Source organism: Azolla caroliniana, unplaced genomic scaffold (genome assembly GCF_043228905.1).
Source record: "Azolla caroliniana isolate FFs.n. ecotype wild unplaced genomic scaffold, voAzoCaro1.0.p SCAF_1, whole genome shotgun sequence".
NCBI lineage: Eukaryota > Viridiplantae > Streptophyta > Polypodiopsida > Salviniales > Salviniaceae > Azolla > Azolla caroliniana.
Genome location: NW_028230436.1, coordinates 13,946,016 through 13,964,394, shown reverse-complemented (window position 1 = coordinate 13,964,394; position 18,379 = coordinate 13,946,016). Strand labels below are relative to the sequence as shown.

Sequence of the window (18,379 nt, the reverse complement as noted above, 5' to 3'; positions counted from 1 at the left end):
GACGAGGTCTGACCTACGACAACAACTCCCAATTTCGGCCACAAAACGGAAGCCAACGAGGAACCTTCGTAAGAAGGGGGAGCTTCCACTCTGGCCCGAGCCGTCAAAACGCAACCGAATGCGGATATTGCGGAAAGCTCGGCCACCACGAAGAAGAGTGCCGAAAGAAGATGCGTGAATCGGCTTCCACAAGCTGACAACTCACGAATTACGCACACAACTCCGACTACGAAGATTGTGGCGAAATGTACGGGCACAACTCCGACTACGAAGATCGTGGCGGAATGTATGCGCACAACTCCGACCGTGGCGGAATGTTCATGATGAAACATAGAGCAAACTCTATGTCGGCCGCTACCTCAACTAGTGCCTCCGGTCCGGAAGACATATGGTTCGTCGATTCCAGTGCCTCGAACCATATGACATCACATCAAGAATGGTTCTGAGAACTTCGAGAGCCGGACCGACCCGGCTATGTCGAAACCGGAGAAGACACTACGCACCCGATTCGACACATTGGCAATGTTCCGTTCGGAAAAGAAGGTAAGCAAAATTACATTAAAAATGTCTTGCATGTACCGACCATTACGAAGAATTTGGTCTCCGTCGGCCAAATTGTAGAGCAAGGGATGCAAGTTTGATTTAATCAAGGCGGTCGCTTCATCGAAAAAGAGGGCCGATTCATCGCACGCGGACAAAGAGAGGGCCTGATGTTCATTCTCGATTCACGCGAGATGAAATCCGCCATGTTCGTGAAAAACACGAAAGTCGACTTCAACATAAAGCTATGGCACAAGCGAATCGGCCACATCAATCTCAACAAACTCAAAGCAATGAAATCGAAAGGAGTCGTCATCGGACTCCCGACATTCAAAGAGAAGGAGATTGAAGGTGTATATGAAGCATGCCAATTCGGCAAGCAACACCGACACCCATTCCCGAAAGAGCGGAACGTGAGCAAAGGTCTACTCGACGTAGTCCATTCCGACGTATGGGGACCGACGCAGACGGCTACATTTGGCGGATGCCGATATTACGTGCTCTTCATCGACGACTTCTCTAGGCACACTTGGATCTGCCCGATGCGGCAAAAGAGCGAAGTGTTCGGACACTTCCAAAATTTCAAGAATGAAGTCGAGAAAGCCACAAGCCAACATGTACGATGCCTTCGACCGGATGGTGGCAAGGAGTACTTCTCGGACGATTTCACGGCGTATCTCCGAAAGGAAGGAATTCGGCGAGAATTCACTTGCTGACACACTCCGCAACAAAACGGAGTAGCTGAGCGCAAAAATCAGCACATCCTCGAAGTAGTGCGGGCAATGATGAATGAGAAGCATATGCCCAAGTCTTATTGGGCTGAAGCTGCAAATACGACCGTCTACCTAATGAACCGGTGCACAACATCCGGCGTGCACGAGGTCACTCTGCACGAAAAATACTTCAGAAAGAAGCCGAACTTATTGCACATCCGCATATTCGGAGCGATAGCGTACGTACACATCCCCAACGAGAAGCGTCAAAAGCTTGAACCGAAGTCAGAGAAATGTATCCTCGTAGGATACTCATTGGAGCAAAAGGGGTACAAGTGCTACAACCCTTCAACTTGAATCTCTCGAGTAAGTCGAGACGTCGTATTTGATGAGTCCGCATCCTGGTACGCACCCGAGACAACTCTGACTCCGACTCCACTCGACCCGGAATCTGCCGACCAAGAGATCGAGGATGAAGATCGCCCTACGCGCATGATCGGAGAAAGTCCGATCACGATCCGATTGAGCGGACCACAAGAGCCTTTGAGTGATCAAAGCACATCACGGCCTAGCCCAAAGATGGACAAAGGCAAGGCGAAAATGTCGGAATACGAAGAAGGTCGCTTCAACGACGATGAGTCGACTCACTCACTCGACAATGAGTTCGGTGGTTTCGAGGTACCAATCAGAGCTAAGAAAGCCCTCATCTTTGCAAATGAAAAGCTCCGCCGATCCACTCGTGAAAAGAACCCCGTAAGCCGATTCGGCTACAACGATTATATGGCGTACCATTACGCCTTTATGATGAAGGTAGCGACAGTACGGGAGCCGGAAACTTTTTCGGAACCCGCGAAGGACCTGGGATGGATCGAAGCAATGAACGAGGAGATGTAGGCACTACGGAAGAATGAGACGTGGGATCTCGTTCCCACCTCACCACACAAAAAGGCGATCGGATGAAGATGGATCTACAAGGTGAAGTATAACGCCGATGGCTCCGTAAACCGCTGCAAAGCTCGACTCGTAGCGAAAGGATACGCTCAGACGCATGGTGTCGACTACGAAGAGACCTTTGCCCCGGTGGCAAAGATGACGACGGTGCGGACCGTAATTGCGATTGCTGCGGCGAAAGGGTGGCACCTCCATCAAATGGACGTCAAGAACGCCTTTCTACAAGTCATCGTGAGTCTCATCTACCTCACGATCACTTGACCCGATCTCAGTTATTCGGTCGGCCTCCTTAGCCAATTCATGCAAACACCGCGTGATACTCACTTAGATTGCGCTAAGTTGATTATATCAGGCTTCGCTGATGATACGATGTTGTTTGTCAATGGGATGCAAGAAAACCTCTATAGATGTGAAAATCTGATTAAGAGTTTTTTCAGAGTTTCAGGGGGCAAGATAAATTGGCACAAGTCCAAGGGTTGTGGATTGGAGGCCAGCAACCAAAGTGGTATTCACATCCTTCCTTTTGCTGGCTGCAAGAAAAAGTGGCAACCAATTACTTAGGTTTTTGGATATCCCACATGCACCTCCTCTACAGTTTGTACCTAAATCTATTATTTTTCCAAAACTCGATGCCATGTGATAACTCGTATTTCCGAAGAGTATGCAACTTGAGGGGCTACAATGCTCAATAAGAAATAAGTTGAAATATCAGAATTCTGCTCAACTCTCACTAGCGGGAAGAGTACTCATAGCAAATAAGATATTGCTTGCAACCATGTGGCATACACTGTCATGTTCGATCTTTGACAAGAAACGTATAACTGGTATAAAATCTGATATTTGCATATTTCTATGGGCAAGCAAATTAGAGGGTAAAGTGGGCACCAAAGTTGCATGGAAGAAGATAACATGATGCAAGAAAGAGGGGGGACTATTGATGAGGTGTAGTCTGTAGATTTGATATGTGGTCTCCTAAAATGGGAGGCAACTGGTTGCCAACAAACATATGGCTTTTTGTACAAGAAATGAAGCTCAAATCTTCCAAAGCGCCTGAAGACCATATGATGCTCTCCATCATGCTTGGAAGGTTCTTAGGGAGGAAATACATTAGAGGCAGCCATCCTCTCCCATGGAGTGGGCTCGCCAACCTCTTCCATGGAATCCCAACATTACAGATGTTAACGCCTGAATGCTAGGAATGGATGTGGGATTTCCTTAGGCAGATTTAGAAAAGCAACGCCGGCCCACAATGGCTAAGTGGTAGGAACACCAACATGAAATTAGTAACATAATGGAAAGTGGCAAGAAAAAATGGTTACACTCATAAAAAATTCTATGGATGTATCCTTGGGAAGCTCATGTGGCAGAACGTGGCTTTCAGGGATGTAAACGATTGGGGCACTTCAATGCCATAGGGGTTATTTAGGACATTCAACGAGTTAATGCATATGCTGAGAGCTCCAATACAAGGGTGGAATTTCAAGAATTGATGCCGATTAGAGTGGTTAGTGGATCCAAAAAACAATGGGAAGTAGACCTAGAGAGATGCAAAAACGATGTAGCTTTTAAAATCTAGATCTTAGAGGATACATGCCTGAAGAACTTGACGTGGGATCCAGCAGAACTAGGACGACGGAAAACTCCAAAAGGTAATGTTTCAATATTTCCATTGTTTGTCGAAGCTTGGCCACAATATTCTACAACACAAGAACTTGGAGCAAGAGGGCGTTTCTAGCAAGTGGATCAGGGAAGACTTTGATTATAATGTCCTAAAACGCGAGCTTCGACACCCCAATGTCGCTTCATTTATGTAATCTTCGTGTTCACCCATATGTATGTAAGGCAAAGGACAAGGAGCGCCCGCTTGCGGGAGAACCTGTTCGACAACAGACAATATCCCCGGGTGCAGCCGCCTGCCAATGCTAGGCTAGGCTAGGTAGTAGGCCATGCAACCTGGGCCTGTAGAGAGTATAATAACAAGAAGCCTATGTTTGTAAATTCGCCCAACACAGGATTCATGCATTTTAGGGTTCCTCATCACTCTCCCCTTCCTTCTTCTTCTTCTTCTTCTGCTTCTTTCATATCTGGTCGAACGAACCAAAATGGTATCGTATTTTCTTTTCCCCAACAAATCAGAGATCTCTTAGCTTCGTTATTCGGTGATTCATTGTTAGGTTTTGAGAAGAAGAATTTGTTGTCGTTTTGTCAATCTTAGAGTTCTTCTTCTGATTTTGTTTCTGCTTTACACTTGTTTTGTTTTTCGTTCTTGTTCTCACTCTGTTTTTCTTCCAGCCTTCTCACAAGACCTTCATCATCAAGAAAAAGCTTGCGAAGAAGCAGAAACAGAATAGGCCTATCCCTCACTGGATTCGAATGCGGACTGATAATACCATCAGGTAATACATAAGTACAGTATTTTTCCGTATACACACACACACACACCTGCATTTATATGTTTCTATCTTTGTAACGGATTCTGCTCATTTTTCCTGTATTGTCCATTTCTGTGGTATTAAATTGGTATTGTGGGTTTTAATTTTGTTGTACAGGATGATTGATCTCTATATTGTGCTTTATATATGTGATCTCTCTTGTTAGTTTTCTTTATGTATGATCTCTTTTTTCTATGGCATGCATGTTCTGTGTGTTTGATTTTTGAAGCTCAACTTTGCTCTTCCTTGCGAGAATTGTTTCTTACATAATCTTGACCTAAATCAGGTATAATGCTAAGAGAAGGCACTGGCGCAGGACTAAGCTCGGGCTTTAGGTCTTTTCCCTGGAATTGGCTGGGATATTTTTTTTTCTGAATATGTATCGGCTTTTGTTGGCACTTGAGGAACTTGTCTTCCAGTTATTTTTCTTAGTATCAATTCCAAACATTTTCTCCTCTCATTCTATTGGGCTGGATTGGCTTTTGTTGATGCTTGAAAAACTTCACTTGGAACAGTGCTGATGTTTTCTGGAGTTAAATGAGTTTTTGAAGTTCAAAGCTGAGTGATTTCTTTCATAGATAGTGTTCTATATTGCAGTGATATTATGTGCATTTAATTCGCCCTGAATATGTATATTCTCAATTTATATAGCAGTTAGCTTTCAAATAACTGTTTAAATTAGCATTCACTTTGTCTTATTTGATTCAATATCTAGAATGGCTTGAGCTTTTGTGATATTTTCAAGTTGCAAAATTCACGTATTTATGTTGAAATTACAGTGGCTGTATCCAATTTGCGTAAATTTGGGGTCAAGATCAGTTGGATGTATGGTAGGCCATTGTTGTGAGTGGTAAGACATATGCATACAGTACTGTAGTTGGCATTGCAGTTAGTGGTGCAATGTGTTGTGCTTTTATGTAAGATGTGCTTATTTCAATTAAGATCCTCTTTTGCGTCAACAAGACCCCAATCCGTAGGATGTAGTAAGGCTGGGATTATTTGGTTTTGTGAAATTCGTAGGGTCTATCAGTTGGGTGTGTGGTAGGCCCTTGTCGTGAGTTATAAGACCAATCATGCATGCTTTATTGAATCATGCATCGTAGTTAGCAGCTAAGTGTGTTGTGCTTTCGCATAAGATGTGCTTATTTCAATTAAGATCCATTTTAGCTTCAATGAGGCCGGTCCATAGAATGTAGAAAGGTTGGCATTATTTTGTTTTATGTGAATTGGAGAGTTGATATTAATCGAATGTAGAAAGGTTTGAGTGGGTGGGGAAGACTCATCATGCATGCATTATTGAATTCTGCGTACGGTTAGCAGCTGTTTGTATTGTGCTTTCACATAAGATGTGCTTTTTTCAATTAACATCCTCTTTTGCTTCAATGAGATCAATCCATAGAATGTTTTGAGTTAAGAGTTATTCAGTTTTGCACAATTCGTAATCAGTTGTATGTTATAGGACCCTGTAGTGGTTGGTAGACCCATGCATGCAATGCAATATTGTATTCTGAATCACAGTTAGCAGCAGTGTGCTGCGCTTTCAATTAACACCCGTTTTTGCCCCAATGAAAATGATCCATACAATGTAGTAAGGTTAGAATTTAAAGGCTAAACAACTCTCTTTAGTCACTGACCAATATATGGAAGGATATGAGAATTATGGTAATTTGTGGAGACGTGTAACAATCGGCAACGGGCCGAACTGCGGCTTAACCGCTTCAACGGTTTGGTTCAGGTTCAGGTTTTTTAAAATGGTTCGGTTTCAACAGTCAGTGATTTTTATTAAATTTAGAAAAAATTTAAAATATTTTAAAAATTGTTTTTAAACAATCTTTTTATTTTTAGACCTTATTCTCACATTTTAGGAACATCTTAAAAATTTAAAAAAATTAAAATAATGAAATTTACAAATTAAAAAAATTAAAAGTTAAAAATTAAAAAGTTGACCTATGTTGAAAACCGAAACCGAACCATGAAACCGTGGGTTTTTCGGTTTGAAAATTATACGGTTTTGTGGTTTGGTTTGGTTTAGGTTTCAAAAAATTTAAACGGTTTGGTTTGGACCCTCTCAAACTGAACCGAACCATTGCCGATTGTTAGATACGTGTATATGTGAACATGTTGAGAATAATGGTAACTGTAACTCTTATATCCATTGTAAGAGCTTTCATGATATGTTTTAGTGAAGGTTTATGTCTTATGGTTCTCTTTCACACAATTCCTTATTGTTGACAACTTGCAAGGTCAGAAATAAACAAGGTATGAATATTGAAATGCTCAGTTCCTTCTTATCCTCGTCCGACTTTAGCAGTGACCATGTATGTGTAAGGCTTAAACAATTGGCCACTTGTGAGGTAAGAAATCATCAAGGTATGAGATTGAAATGCTCAAATGATCGAGAAAGGAAGCACATGTTTGGATAAGTAATATGTTTCACTATGCATTTAAATGTGGCATCACTTATATTGATGTATACAAAAGACTTATTCAAAGAAAGAGAAACAAGGGGAAACATGTTGAGAACTATGGTGACTTAACTCTTATGGACTAGGTATCCATTATTGTAAAAACTTTCATGATATATAAGGATTATGTATTATGGTTCTCTTTCACACAAGTGTTCCTTCTTTATTAATGAGCATACATGAATAAGGTTTAAGAAATTGGCCATTTGCAAGGTAATTAATCATCAAGGTATGATGATTGAAATGCTCAAGTGGTCAAGTGATATGTTCGACTCTGCATTTAAACATGACATACAAAAAATGAAGTTTTAAAGTAGTGCGATAGTAGAATTCAAATTTTTTATGGATGACAATAGTTTTTGGTTTTGCTATTGGTGCACCAATAAATAAAGTTCAAGGGAAAAATAGTTTGTAAGGAATGTCATGAAGCTTGAAAGTACTTGTAACGTTAGATGTAGTAAAAGAAGAGGAAATCATCAGAAGTGTATACAAAATATGTTGAGAATTATAGTTACTTCAACTCTTATGGAGTTGTGATCCATTCAAAGAAATTACGTGATCTATTTGAGCAAAGATTATGTATAACGGTTCTCTTTCACACTAGTCCTCCTTTATCAATGAATAAGTATGCATAAAGGTTAAGAAATTGGCCACTGGCAAGGTAAGAAATCATAAAATTACGAAGATAAATGCCCAAATGGATGAGAAGAGAAGCACATGAATAAGTGGCATGCCTCATGATTGGAGCAAAAATTTGATAAACCTTAGCATAGGAGTTGACAAAAATAATGTACATAACTATGAATCAATTATGGTTGGAGTAGTTATCTTATCTTAAAGCTATTTGGATGTGCAATGGAAGCTAAGTAAAGTGCATGGGCTGTAAAATGGTAAGAAGGCTTGTTGATAAGCTAATTTTCAAAACAACATTGTGCCATTAATCAATTACATTGTACCTCTTCAAGTGCTAATATAGGAAGGTGATTTCAAAGCTAAAAGACTGTATTGTTGCTTTTGTACACTTTAAGAAAGCTTTTGATATGGTGCCCTTTGAGTATCTTTTGAGATGAATGGAAGAATTGTATACTAGTGAATATTTGCTTGTAATTTCGTTAATGCATAAGAAGATATATTTCATGTTATAGTTTAAGCTTTTATTATTAGCACTATTGGTGTTAAGAAAGAAAGCTTGCTCTAACCAACTCTCTTTTGCTTATGCATCAATGAATCAGAAAGAATAGTCTACTAGTTCGTACAACTAGAAGGCATTAAAGAAGTTACCATTAGAATGCAGTTATCATGCTTTTGTTATATGTACTCTAAGTTGTGTTGATAACTCTTTAAGGAAGGTTATGCTTGTGAAGACTCAAAATAAATTAAAACCGTACATTGTATACCATAATGAACCGTTTGAAACCACAATAAGCTTTAGAACATCTCGAGTTTGAGGCTTCCTCCCAATCATGCATGGAATGAATGTGCTACACATTGCTTTGAACCAAAAAAACAGTCTTACTATGCATTGGAGAACATATACAATGGTGGAGAAATTAAGAGTTGATCTTACTTAATAGCACCAATGCTTTTAGACATGGAAGTACGGTACGATAACCTGTGTCAATTTAGAATGAGTTTGAAAATGTTAAAAATTGCTTATTATGAAGTTTCTTCAAGTTGGGTTATGCAAGGGTCATATAGGGCCCTACTTGTTGAGACCATGTCACTCCCCATTTAGATCAACCACATCAATAAGTGAGGTTTAAAAACCACATCTACCTCCTAAAACAAGCAGGCAAGTGAAAAGATTCAAAAGGCTCTCAAAAATAATATTTTGAGTTCCAAATGGATGCAAGATATGAAGAAGGCGTTTGACATTTTTCAATGCCAATCTCATTATAACACATGTTGCACCAAATTACAAAACCACTTTCTTCTCTAAATGGGAAAACTACACTCAAGGATACATGCATTGCAAGATTGGGGATGTGCCATTGGGACATAAATGAGGAGACTATTCATTGCATTCAACCACATTTGAGTCTCCTTTTCAAAATCATCAATCTGGCTCAAAATTATTTTCCTTTCACAATCACAATATGCACTCTTGATTGCAATTAGTAAAATTCTTGAAGGATGACTATCACTACACAATTTCCCACATACTATGTATAGAATCTTCAAATTTGATTCCATTTGGTCACATTTGAACTCCATAACTTCATCAACCTTATCATGAATTGTAAGCTTCCTAAATATTTGACAGTATTATATCGTAAGTATGACCTATATGATCAAACCATTAGCAATGATCTCCATCCCACTGATGAGAGAAAGTAGATTGCCCTCTCGAAAAAACTTTTATGTTGGCAAACTTTGCAACTTTGGATTTTATGCTGACCCATTAAAAGATTTTATCTCAGAAATAGGAGGAACAATAATTTTAATCCTGAATCTGATGAATATGCAGCATTCTCAAAGAGATGAACATTATGGCTGAAATTAAAAATCAACACAAAAACCAGGAGAACAAATAATAACTCTTGATAGTTCAATCAATAATGAATGATATGTTACAGTTAATCACGTATGTTTTAGCTCAATCTTAATTGATGTATTAATGTCTCTTGCTATATATATTTACAAATTCAAGAGTTGCGTAGAAAACTCAAGGCCGCAATTTTTCTCCTCTGCTCTTTGGATTGTGTGGACTAACAACAAGCGTGTCTAGCTGTTGGCATGCTATCATGGTCTTTACATGTTCATACTCGTCCCCCTAATCCAAAATTCAATCGTTAACCAAATAAGACAACAAGCCATGATTTGAACCATGTGTATATAGTACATACAACAAAGTTAACTTACTGCTATTGCGTTGAATACATCATAAAGGCTATTGATTTTTGGCCTCCGCGTTTCAGGCAGCCGACTTGTTTGAAATTCATCATACCTACAGAAACATCGTGACACGGGATCACTCAGACAAGAAGCAGTATTCTTGAGCTGCATGATGAATATTTCCAAACATCCACACAGAATCACACTTTCAAACATTACACAAACTTATCATGACCTTTTTTACATGAAAATCATGCTTCACAACAAAACTCTGGCAGAAATAATGAACAAGAAAGAACTTTCTGTCATAAATCTGCTTCACATAGAAAACCAAGTAAAAAAGGAACGGAGCTTATCACATTTTGATTACGTTTTGTACGCTCAGATGATTTCCTGTTCACAAACTCTGTTCTCATCGTGTTACACTATCCTTAGGCTATATGAATTGTGTGAGCACGTCCGTTAAATATTCTGATTTTGTTGTTTGTGGATAGGTACTACTACTTTTGTTGCCCTTTAGAGACTGAAGTTCCCGTTGCAGGTCTAATTTGAAAGGGTTTTCCATTAATTAGAAGTTAATTTTGTCAGATGTAAATCTGAAATTTAGGTATCAGCAGGTAAATGCAAGTTTCTAGTTGTGCTTTCAGGACAATGATGTCTGATTTGTTCTCTATTTGAATCAGATTTAAACTCTATTTTACTTACGATATAATACTGGCAAAGCAGCTATTTTAGCTGCTTTGCTGGTATTTCAATAATGAGCTAAGCTCCCAATATAACTAATTGATATCCATATTTTGCAAAAAGAAACTGTTTAACTAACAAGAATCTGAAGCCCCAACCTAACAAAGCGACAATACTATCTAGTCGATCAACTAGCTATGCAAAAAATAGCTCTTACAATATAGAGCTCAACAACAACCACATTATTATAAAAGTATTTTCAGGATAATCAAACATGGCACCTTAAGAATCCCTCTAAGGAGATGAAAAATGAAGCATGGTCATACTGAGTGCATCAAGCATTGTCAGAAAAAAATGTTAGGCAAATATCTTCATGAATGACTGCAGTGCAAGTGTTTTATGCACATCAGATACAGGTAAGCAAAGAAACACTATTAAAAGTATATATCACTATTTCCGTATTCAGGATGCTAAAACTTACATGTACAGGTCTTCACTTTCATAGTAGTCGACTGCAACAGGTGGAGGGGGCAGAGATTTGAGAAGCTCTTCATTCTCATCAACAAACTGACTATATGTATCAACTGTCATGCGCATCAGTCAAAACATCAATTCCGTGGATAGTGAATGATTTCATACACAAGACTCACAATTATGTTGATATGACCTTCTTAAACCCATTAAAGTTTAAAAAACCACCCATATACACCAGACATACTATAAATTCCTTTTAGCAGAAACAGAGGGGATCTAGATGCATCACCTGCGTGAAATTCAATGAGCTCAGAGAAGTTGTATGCAACCTTTGGAGATATAAGGAACATCAAATTTAAAATCTGCACTGGTATGTAAATTCTCAGATTCAGAAACTCATGGGAAAAATACATGATTCAAATTCCTAAATGGAAATACCCAATAGTAGAAAAAGGCTGCATGCTGTGCGAAAAATCGATCGCCCCATTCCAGATCACCTCCTAGCGATTCCATTATTTTCAGATGATGCATTTCATTCCATTCCTTTTACATAAAATTTTCATTGAGTAAATTTAAAACTATGTCCATAAATGTTAAATAATTTAAGGAAACAAATTAAACACAAAATCCATACCTCCGCAAAATGGACTTTGCGTACTTCAGCACCAACACGCCACCTATGCATAACCATCCAAGTAAATTATCCCACAAAAACAGCTTTCACAGACAAAAAATAGCAGACTTACCATCCAAGGGTCTCATACAAGTGAAGCATAGAGATATATCTGGAAAAGTAGCTAAGAAAATTTTCATGCAGCGTGAAAGACTTTTCACACAAGTCTTTCCATCCATATACACTTGGTAGTAAATATAAGATGCAAAACATCAAAGCAATTCACAATGATCAGGAGATACAATATTAGCAACGATATATACAGATGATAAGAAAATAGTTAACCCCTCAATACAAGTAAAACAAAGGCTATATTTTACATATGATATATCTAACTTCATTTTCTCTTCTACAAATACAATTATACACACAAATATATAAATATAAATATACACATGCATATATAAATGCATATTCACATTGACCCCTGTAGTTCATGACCTTGACTGCATCCTTATCAACAATTTCAAGAAGGATACGAGAAGTATGGCATCCGTGCAACAGTCTCCAAAAACCAAAATCTTTGAATTGGTCTGTCTTTGAAGATAACATCTAGCATCTGAAGAGAATTCACATGTTAGATTATCTTGGTTAAACAATAAGACAATGTACTTTATGAAAAATATTACAATATGATAACTTAATATCTATCACTCAACAAACAACATTAGGGATTAAGGAACAGTACAAGACAGAGAGCATAATATGGACCGAGTATCCACCATGGTGCTTCAACTGCTGGCCGACTCTTTTCTCGTTCCCATACAGCATCATTAGTCAATGTCAACTTTTTTAAAGATTTCTGTAGCTCATCTACTTCGTCATCCATAATCTGAAATGGTGCACAATGTAAGAATTTGACTTTCTCAAATACTTAATTAGGTTTCAGCTTTTATCTATTAGTGCCTTATACATTGATGTGAGAAATGTCAGAAACTGATGTGCTATAAAAATAGTGTTTCATTGAGTATAGAAGCACATTGAAAACAGCATATAGCTGTATCAAGCATAATGAAAACTAGGGCATGTAAGGCATTTATAATAATTCCTAAAGTTCTGTTTCACTTCCCCATAAGTGAGGCCTATTCATCTTATTAAGCTATAACTGTTCATGAATTTTGTTATGACTCATGAATCAATAATTGTAACTTTAGACTGACATGAGTATAAGACTTGCTGCAGCTATGTGATTCCCCAGACTTTTGGGTATAGTCTAGATTTCAACATACAATTTTCATCAACATGTCAAAGCTCATGATACATCCCTAGTGTAAACTAGCGTATCATATAGTTCTTTTCTCATGCATGGTGATATTTCAATCTCTAACATAAGGGGCCTGCCTCACAATATCCCTTGATAGTCATCTAGGTTCCCTGGAATCCAAATGTTGATTATTCAGGCCCCTAGATATAAATGTAGGAAATGCTTTATTGAAATGGTGCGTGCATCTATCTGATGAGTGCATGAGAAACATGGTTACATGGTCATACTATGTGAGTCTAGCCTCCAAGGTGTGCATCTTGGTATTGTCGCCATTTCAGAACTTCCAGGATTCAATACGCGTTTCCTCATCCAGATGGCATAATAGTCTTCTTCAAAAATTACTTAGTTTATCATATTCTTGATGGTATAGAATACATCTCATATACTCTTGGTAAATTGTTATAGACATAACCTTAAGGACCAATTCTAAAGCTAGTTTTAAAGGCTTAGGGGAACCAGTTATCCTAGGACTTGGGACAGACCTATATATGGGCATATGACACATGGGAACATGTGGTGGTCTAGGAGCCTTAGGTGTTGGGCTATATTAAGGGGACTAACTACCCCCTTTATTATGACATCTTGAGACATTGTCAAGACTCTACTGGTGAGGCTAAGCTCTTTTCTTTGGATCCGCTATGCAAGGCTAGTGTCTATTCTTTTCCTAAATCTCTTATTATACTGATTATCATTATTCAACTCGTAATAACTGCTATCAAGGCTATACTAATGATTTTTTTCCTCTTTTATTGTATTTTTTGGAGCAATTAACGAGATTCTGTGTTTGTCTAAGAACTACGAAGAAAAAAATCAGTATTCTTCTTTTTTTCTCTTTTGATCTTGAGTTTTTAGCACTTTGATAATGATTTGGAAATCATTTGATTAATATGTCTTTAAAACTTTTGATATTTCAAAGTTTTGCCGAATATCTCAAGACGAACAATCTTATCAATGTTTCAGTGTGTTTCTAATCCTTAGACATTACAATTCTAAACAATGATTATAAATACTTTTAATCAATTATTATGTATCTTTCATCAAATCTTCATTAATTGATTTTTTTTAACTTTAATATACAATCTTAAATGATCTTCATGATGGTATTCACATTTGTCGTATTTTTCATGTTAGTTGCCTAAAAGAAACTATTGGTTCTAACAGCATATCAACCATAAAACATATTGAAATTCATTAGAAAAACTTCTTGATGCTCGAACCAAACATTTGAGATCTAAAGAAATCGAAGAATTCAAAATTAAATGGTTGGATCAAATTGTGCATGATGCCACTTGGGAGAAAGAGCACATTCTTAAATCTGCCTTTCTTGATTTTGCTTTGTCATTGCAAGAGTGCAATGTTTGGAAACATAGAGTATGTTAGCTCAGAGGTAGAGCACCTTGTTTACACATGTGCCAATCTTCTTTCAAGGTGTTCACAACTGGACATTAAACCCATTTCATATGCCTTCATCTAACAAGCAACCAATTCTATTTTCGTATTTGGTGAAGGGGGTAAAGATGCACAAGAGATGATGTTGTTTCCCTGTAGCAAGGAACCCGAGACAGGTTTGCGAATACCATCAATATCTGTTGTTACTATGACGAAACCGAAGAAGATGAATCAGAGGCTAGAATTCAAATTGATTCTAGTGAGATCTCTAGACCTCTTCCATGGAGTATCTCTATGGATACTTGCCTCGTTTCATTTCCCTATGAGTTTCGACCATCACTGCTCTAACCGAAACTCTGACTTACAAAACTTTATTGATCGAGGATTCCATAGATACATCGGAACATAGAAGTTTTTTATTATTTATGAAGATGGTCGTCGTCAAAACGGTAATTAGTTTTGAAACCTATTTGGAACAATTAGTAGGCATAACCTTAAGAACCCATTCTAAAACTAATTTTAATGGTTTACGGGTAAGATAAGTGGGAAACCAATTATCCTAGGAGTTAGGAAAAACTCATAAGGACCAGTGGCACGTTGTCGTGCTGTGGCGTGGCTCAAAGGTAGAAAGTGGGAAAGGAAAGGGCGGACGCGTGTGGAGAAAAAGGGGAGAGAATGTGAAAAGGAGGGAAAAGAAAAGTAGTACATATAAAATTATGAAAACATAATGAATGACGGTGCAGATTTCAAGATCCCTGCAGCAAATCAAGGACTATTTTATTCTCCTTTCATTTTCTAATAACGACATTTTGAGGCGCTCTCCTCTTATAAAAGGAGTGGAAGAGGGCACACTTTGCACTTCTAGTTCGGTATTTTTAGGCATTTTAGATATTCTTATTCTTCTTCGGCTCTAGCCTGAAACAAGTCTCCTCATTCTTAATCTTGTTTGTCCATCCTTAAGTTTATGTTCATTACATTAATCACTTATTTCCACCCTAACCTCATGCATTAATCGCCGGCCACATCTTTCCCTTAGATTTTGCTCTCTCTTCGACTTTTCTTCCCTTCGACTCTGCACTCCCTTCGATTCTACGCTCCCTTCCACTCTGTGTTCCTTCAACTTTGTGCTCCCTTGACTCTACGCTCCCTTCAGCTCTGCGCTACCCTCGACCTATAGAACCTTTGACTCCGAAGAGCTTCGAGTACTAGGAGCTTTTGATTCCCAAGAGCTTTTGAGTCCTAGGTGCTCTCCACTCTATCACGCTTTCAACCCCTAAGAGCTCTCGACTCTGTCGAGCTTTCAACTCCTAAAAGCCTTTGAGTCCCCCAACATCCGCACCCTCCTAGACTTGTGTCCTCCCTAGTCCACAACCCTCGTGGTCTTGCTCGAGTACCACATGCACACGTTTATGCAATAATGTGGGAGCACATGGTGATCTAGGGGCCTTAATGTTGGGCTATACCCCCTTGATTATGGCATCTTGTGGACACTGTGATCTTACTTGTTCTTTGTTATTCTATTTGTGAAAAATTCATTGAGTATAGGTTTCAAAATGAGACTAGAGCATAAATCATTTGCTTGTGATCACATACATGGCAAAAGCACTTCTAAGCATTCACTTGTTGCATTCACACTAAATGGGTAATACCTGTTTTTTTTCCTTCAATTCAGGGAGGCCATCATACAACTGCAGTAACTTGTCAAATCCTCTAAGAAGGAGAACAATACCTCTCCCGAGGTATGTAGAAATTATACCAATAGTGCCTCCATCAATCTTGTTGACTGCCAAAATAAAATAATCCATTTAAAATGTAAAAATCATTGATGTATTATTGTAATGTTATAATGATGATAGCCTAAGATACACACACAAAAGGCAATGGGTATTTGGTTTCCCTCACACACTAGGTTTGGAAAAACAAAAGATAAGAATGGGCAGGTAAAAACGAGTATATAGAAACACTTACTATTGATCTCTTCCAATTCTCGAAATAAGTAGCTTCTACGCAAAGCCTACATAAGAAAAAAAAGCTACATGTTATGAGGTTGTAATGCCCTCTAATAACAATAGAAAATTTGTCAACTATGTTATAATAAATGCTTAGGAAAATGGTTTGCTCATTCACGAAACAACCATGAGCTCTTTAGGATTTCCCATTAGAAATATTTATGAAGGCAACAAAATGAGACAAAATATATCAAATTTCTAGTGAATGCCTATAATTTGCGTGTTTCTCTCATCATTCCATTCGCGGAAACGGAAGATGACACTAGCATGTGAAAATTAATAACAAATTTGCAAAGTTGTGTATGTCAAATGCAGATAATTTGAAGCATTATTTGGGAAACAGTCCTGTCTAATTGGTTGTGTTTCTATTCATGGATCACCACATCAGAAATTATAATAGCATATCACATATTTATATTGATAGAAATTCAGCAATAATTTGATATATTTGAATCAGGTTTTGTTCCATTGGCCATGTTTCCTTTTAATGTATGAAATACAGCAAATTTATAGGAATTTTCAATGGCATTTTGTTCCCTACGTAAATAATTTCAATCACAGTTCAAATATCTGCCAGCACTGTAGCAAATAAACTCACCGTTTTCCCAAACACTTGAGCTTTGCATAGAAAAGCATTCCAGAACTGCTTCTTCTTTGTCAAAAACTTACAAGACATATCATCTAAAGAAAGATATGTCAAGGAATGGCTAAATCTTTCTTAGAAAGTTGCAAGAACATACCTTTCATAAAAAAGGCATTTCAGCAAGTGTTTAATCTTTCTCAGAATAATGTTTCAAAAACATTTGAATCCCTCTCAAAACTTATCTTGCAAAGAAAGTTGCTTCATAAATGACTTTAAATCCTTCTCAGGAAGGCACAAAAAGTATTGCTCATAGAAAGCCATTACAGAAACGACTTACTTTTTCCCATGGAGTGTTTCAGAAACTTTTTGATCCCTCCTCAGAAAGTAACAAACTTCCATTTTGGAATCAGCCTAGTCTTTCTCAGAAAGTAATTTTAGAAACGCCTTAATCTTTCTCAGAAAACCGCACCAAATACAGGAATGGCATTTAACCTTTCTATGAAATTCACAAAAAAGAAGAAGTATACCCTCCATTCCCTCCTATAGTTCTCGAAAGCCAGCTTCACAACATTTCCTGGAACAGTGGGACCTTTCCTCAGAAACTTGGCTTGAAATCCATAATCAAAAGCAATTCTTTTGGGAAAGCGTGGTCCTTCTACTTCTCCTTCAATCTTTAGACTATAATCCGCTAGTTTCGTACTCTTTGCATCGTCATCTTCTTCATCATGAGAGAGAAAATTCCTCTCGTTTGAACTCTGATCGATATTCCCTGAACCTTGTAGAACGGAAACTGTATGAGCACACCTCCTGCTTGTTCTCCTTGCCGTTCTTCTTCTTTGATTCTTTGTCTGGACAAATATGAATCCGTGACTTGAAGAAGAAGAAGAAGAAGAAGAAGACAAAGAAACAGTTCGCTGAGGTTTGATCAGAGATCTTGAAATGGGGGTTCGAGAAGGAGAGGACGAGGTCTGCAAGACGTAGAAGGATTCGGTGGAGCACAGATTTCTGACGGGAACTGCAGCAGCTACCATGGCTTCTTCTCTTGAAGAAGGGGGTTTAGGGTAAAAACTGGTATGTGTGTGTGTGTGGGCAATGAGGGGGGATTTTTGAGCTTTTCTTCTTTTGCAGTGAGTGATTGAGCGAGTAAGAATGAAAGGAAAGAGGGGGTACATTTGGGCCCCACAACACCAACACTATCATGAGTGAGCATCATCATCTCTCCCAGAGTTCCATATCTCTAAGATATATCATGTGTATCCATCCAATTGAGGAAGAATATACGAGACAAATATCTCTCCGTGTCAAGACAGGTCAGGTCAACCTACCTTATCGCTCTAGAGTCTCCATCAAACACTTCCCTTGCCAGA

General features: G+C 38.2%; 1 protein-coding gene and 1 long non-coding RNA gene across 2 annotated transcripts; one reads left to right on the top strand and one right to left on the bottom strand.

Moving 5' to 3' along the window:
- Positions 1-4,319: 4,319 nt before the first annotated feature.
- LOC147869062 (uncharacterized) lies at positions 4,320-4,936 on the top strand. The gene is made up of 3 exons (XR_015531578.1): positions 4,320-4,378; positions 4,497-4,600; positions 4,923-4,936. It is a non-coding gene; the product is annotated as an uncharacterized LOC147869062 (long non-coding RNA).
- A 4,688-nt stretch (positions 4,937-9,624) lies between these two features.
- LOC147869061 (uncharacterized) lies at positions 9,625-18,076 on the bottom strand. Its single transcript, XM_087326225.1, has 12 exons — positions 17,540-18,076; positions 16,389-16,434; positions 16,070-16,203; positions 12,456-12,599; positions 12,247-12,326; positions 11,841-11,879; positions 11,729-11,771; positions 11,533-11,637; positions 11,384-11,456; positions 11,102-11,204; positions 9,964-10,048; positions 9,625-9,874 (listed from the first exon to the last, which is right to left on the bottom strand). Exons 1-12 carry the CDS (start codon positions 18,041-18,043, stop codon positions 9,767-9,769), a joined length of 1,464 nt encoding a protein of 487 aa, XP_087182351.1. The 5' UTR covers positions 18,044-18,076; the 3' UTR covers positions 9,625-9,766.
- Positions 18,077-18,379: the final 303 nt, after the last annotated feature.

Bases quoted from the DNA above. Each gene is read 5' to 3' on its own strand.
- LOC147869061 (XM_087326225.1), bottom strand. From the start codon at position 18,043: ATGGTAGCTGCTGCAGTTCCCGTCAGAAATCTGTGCTCCACCGAATCC. The intron at 11,880-12,246 runs GTATCCTTCTTG...CTACTTTTCCAG, and splicing joins GCACGGATGCCATACTTCTC to ATATATCTCTATGCTTCACT. The intron at 11,638-11,728 runs GTATGGATTTTG...TTTATGTAAAAG, and splicing joins GCAAAGTCCATTTTGCGGAG to GAATGGAATGAAATGCATCA.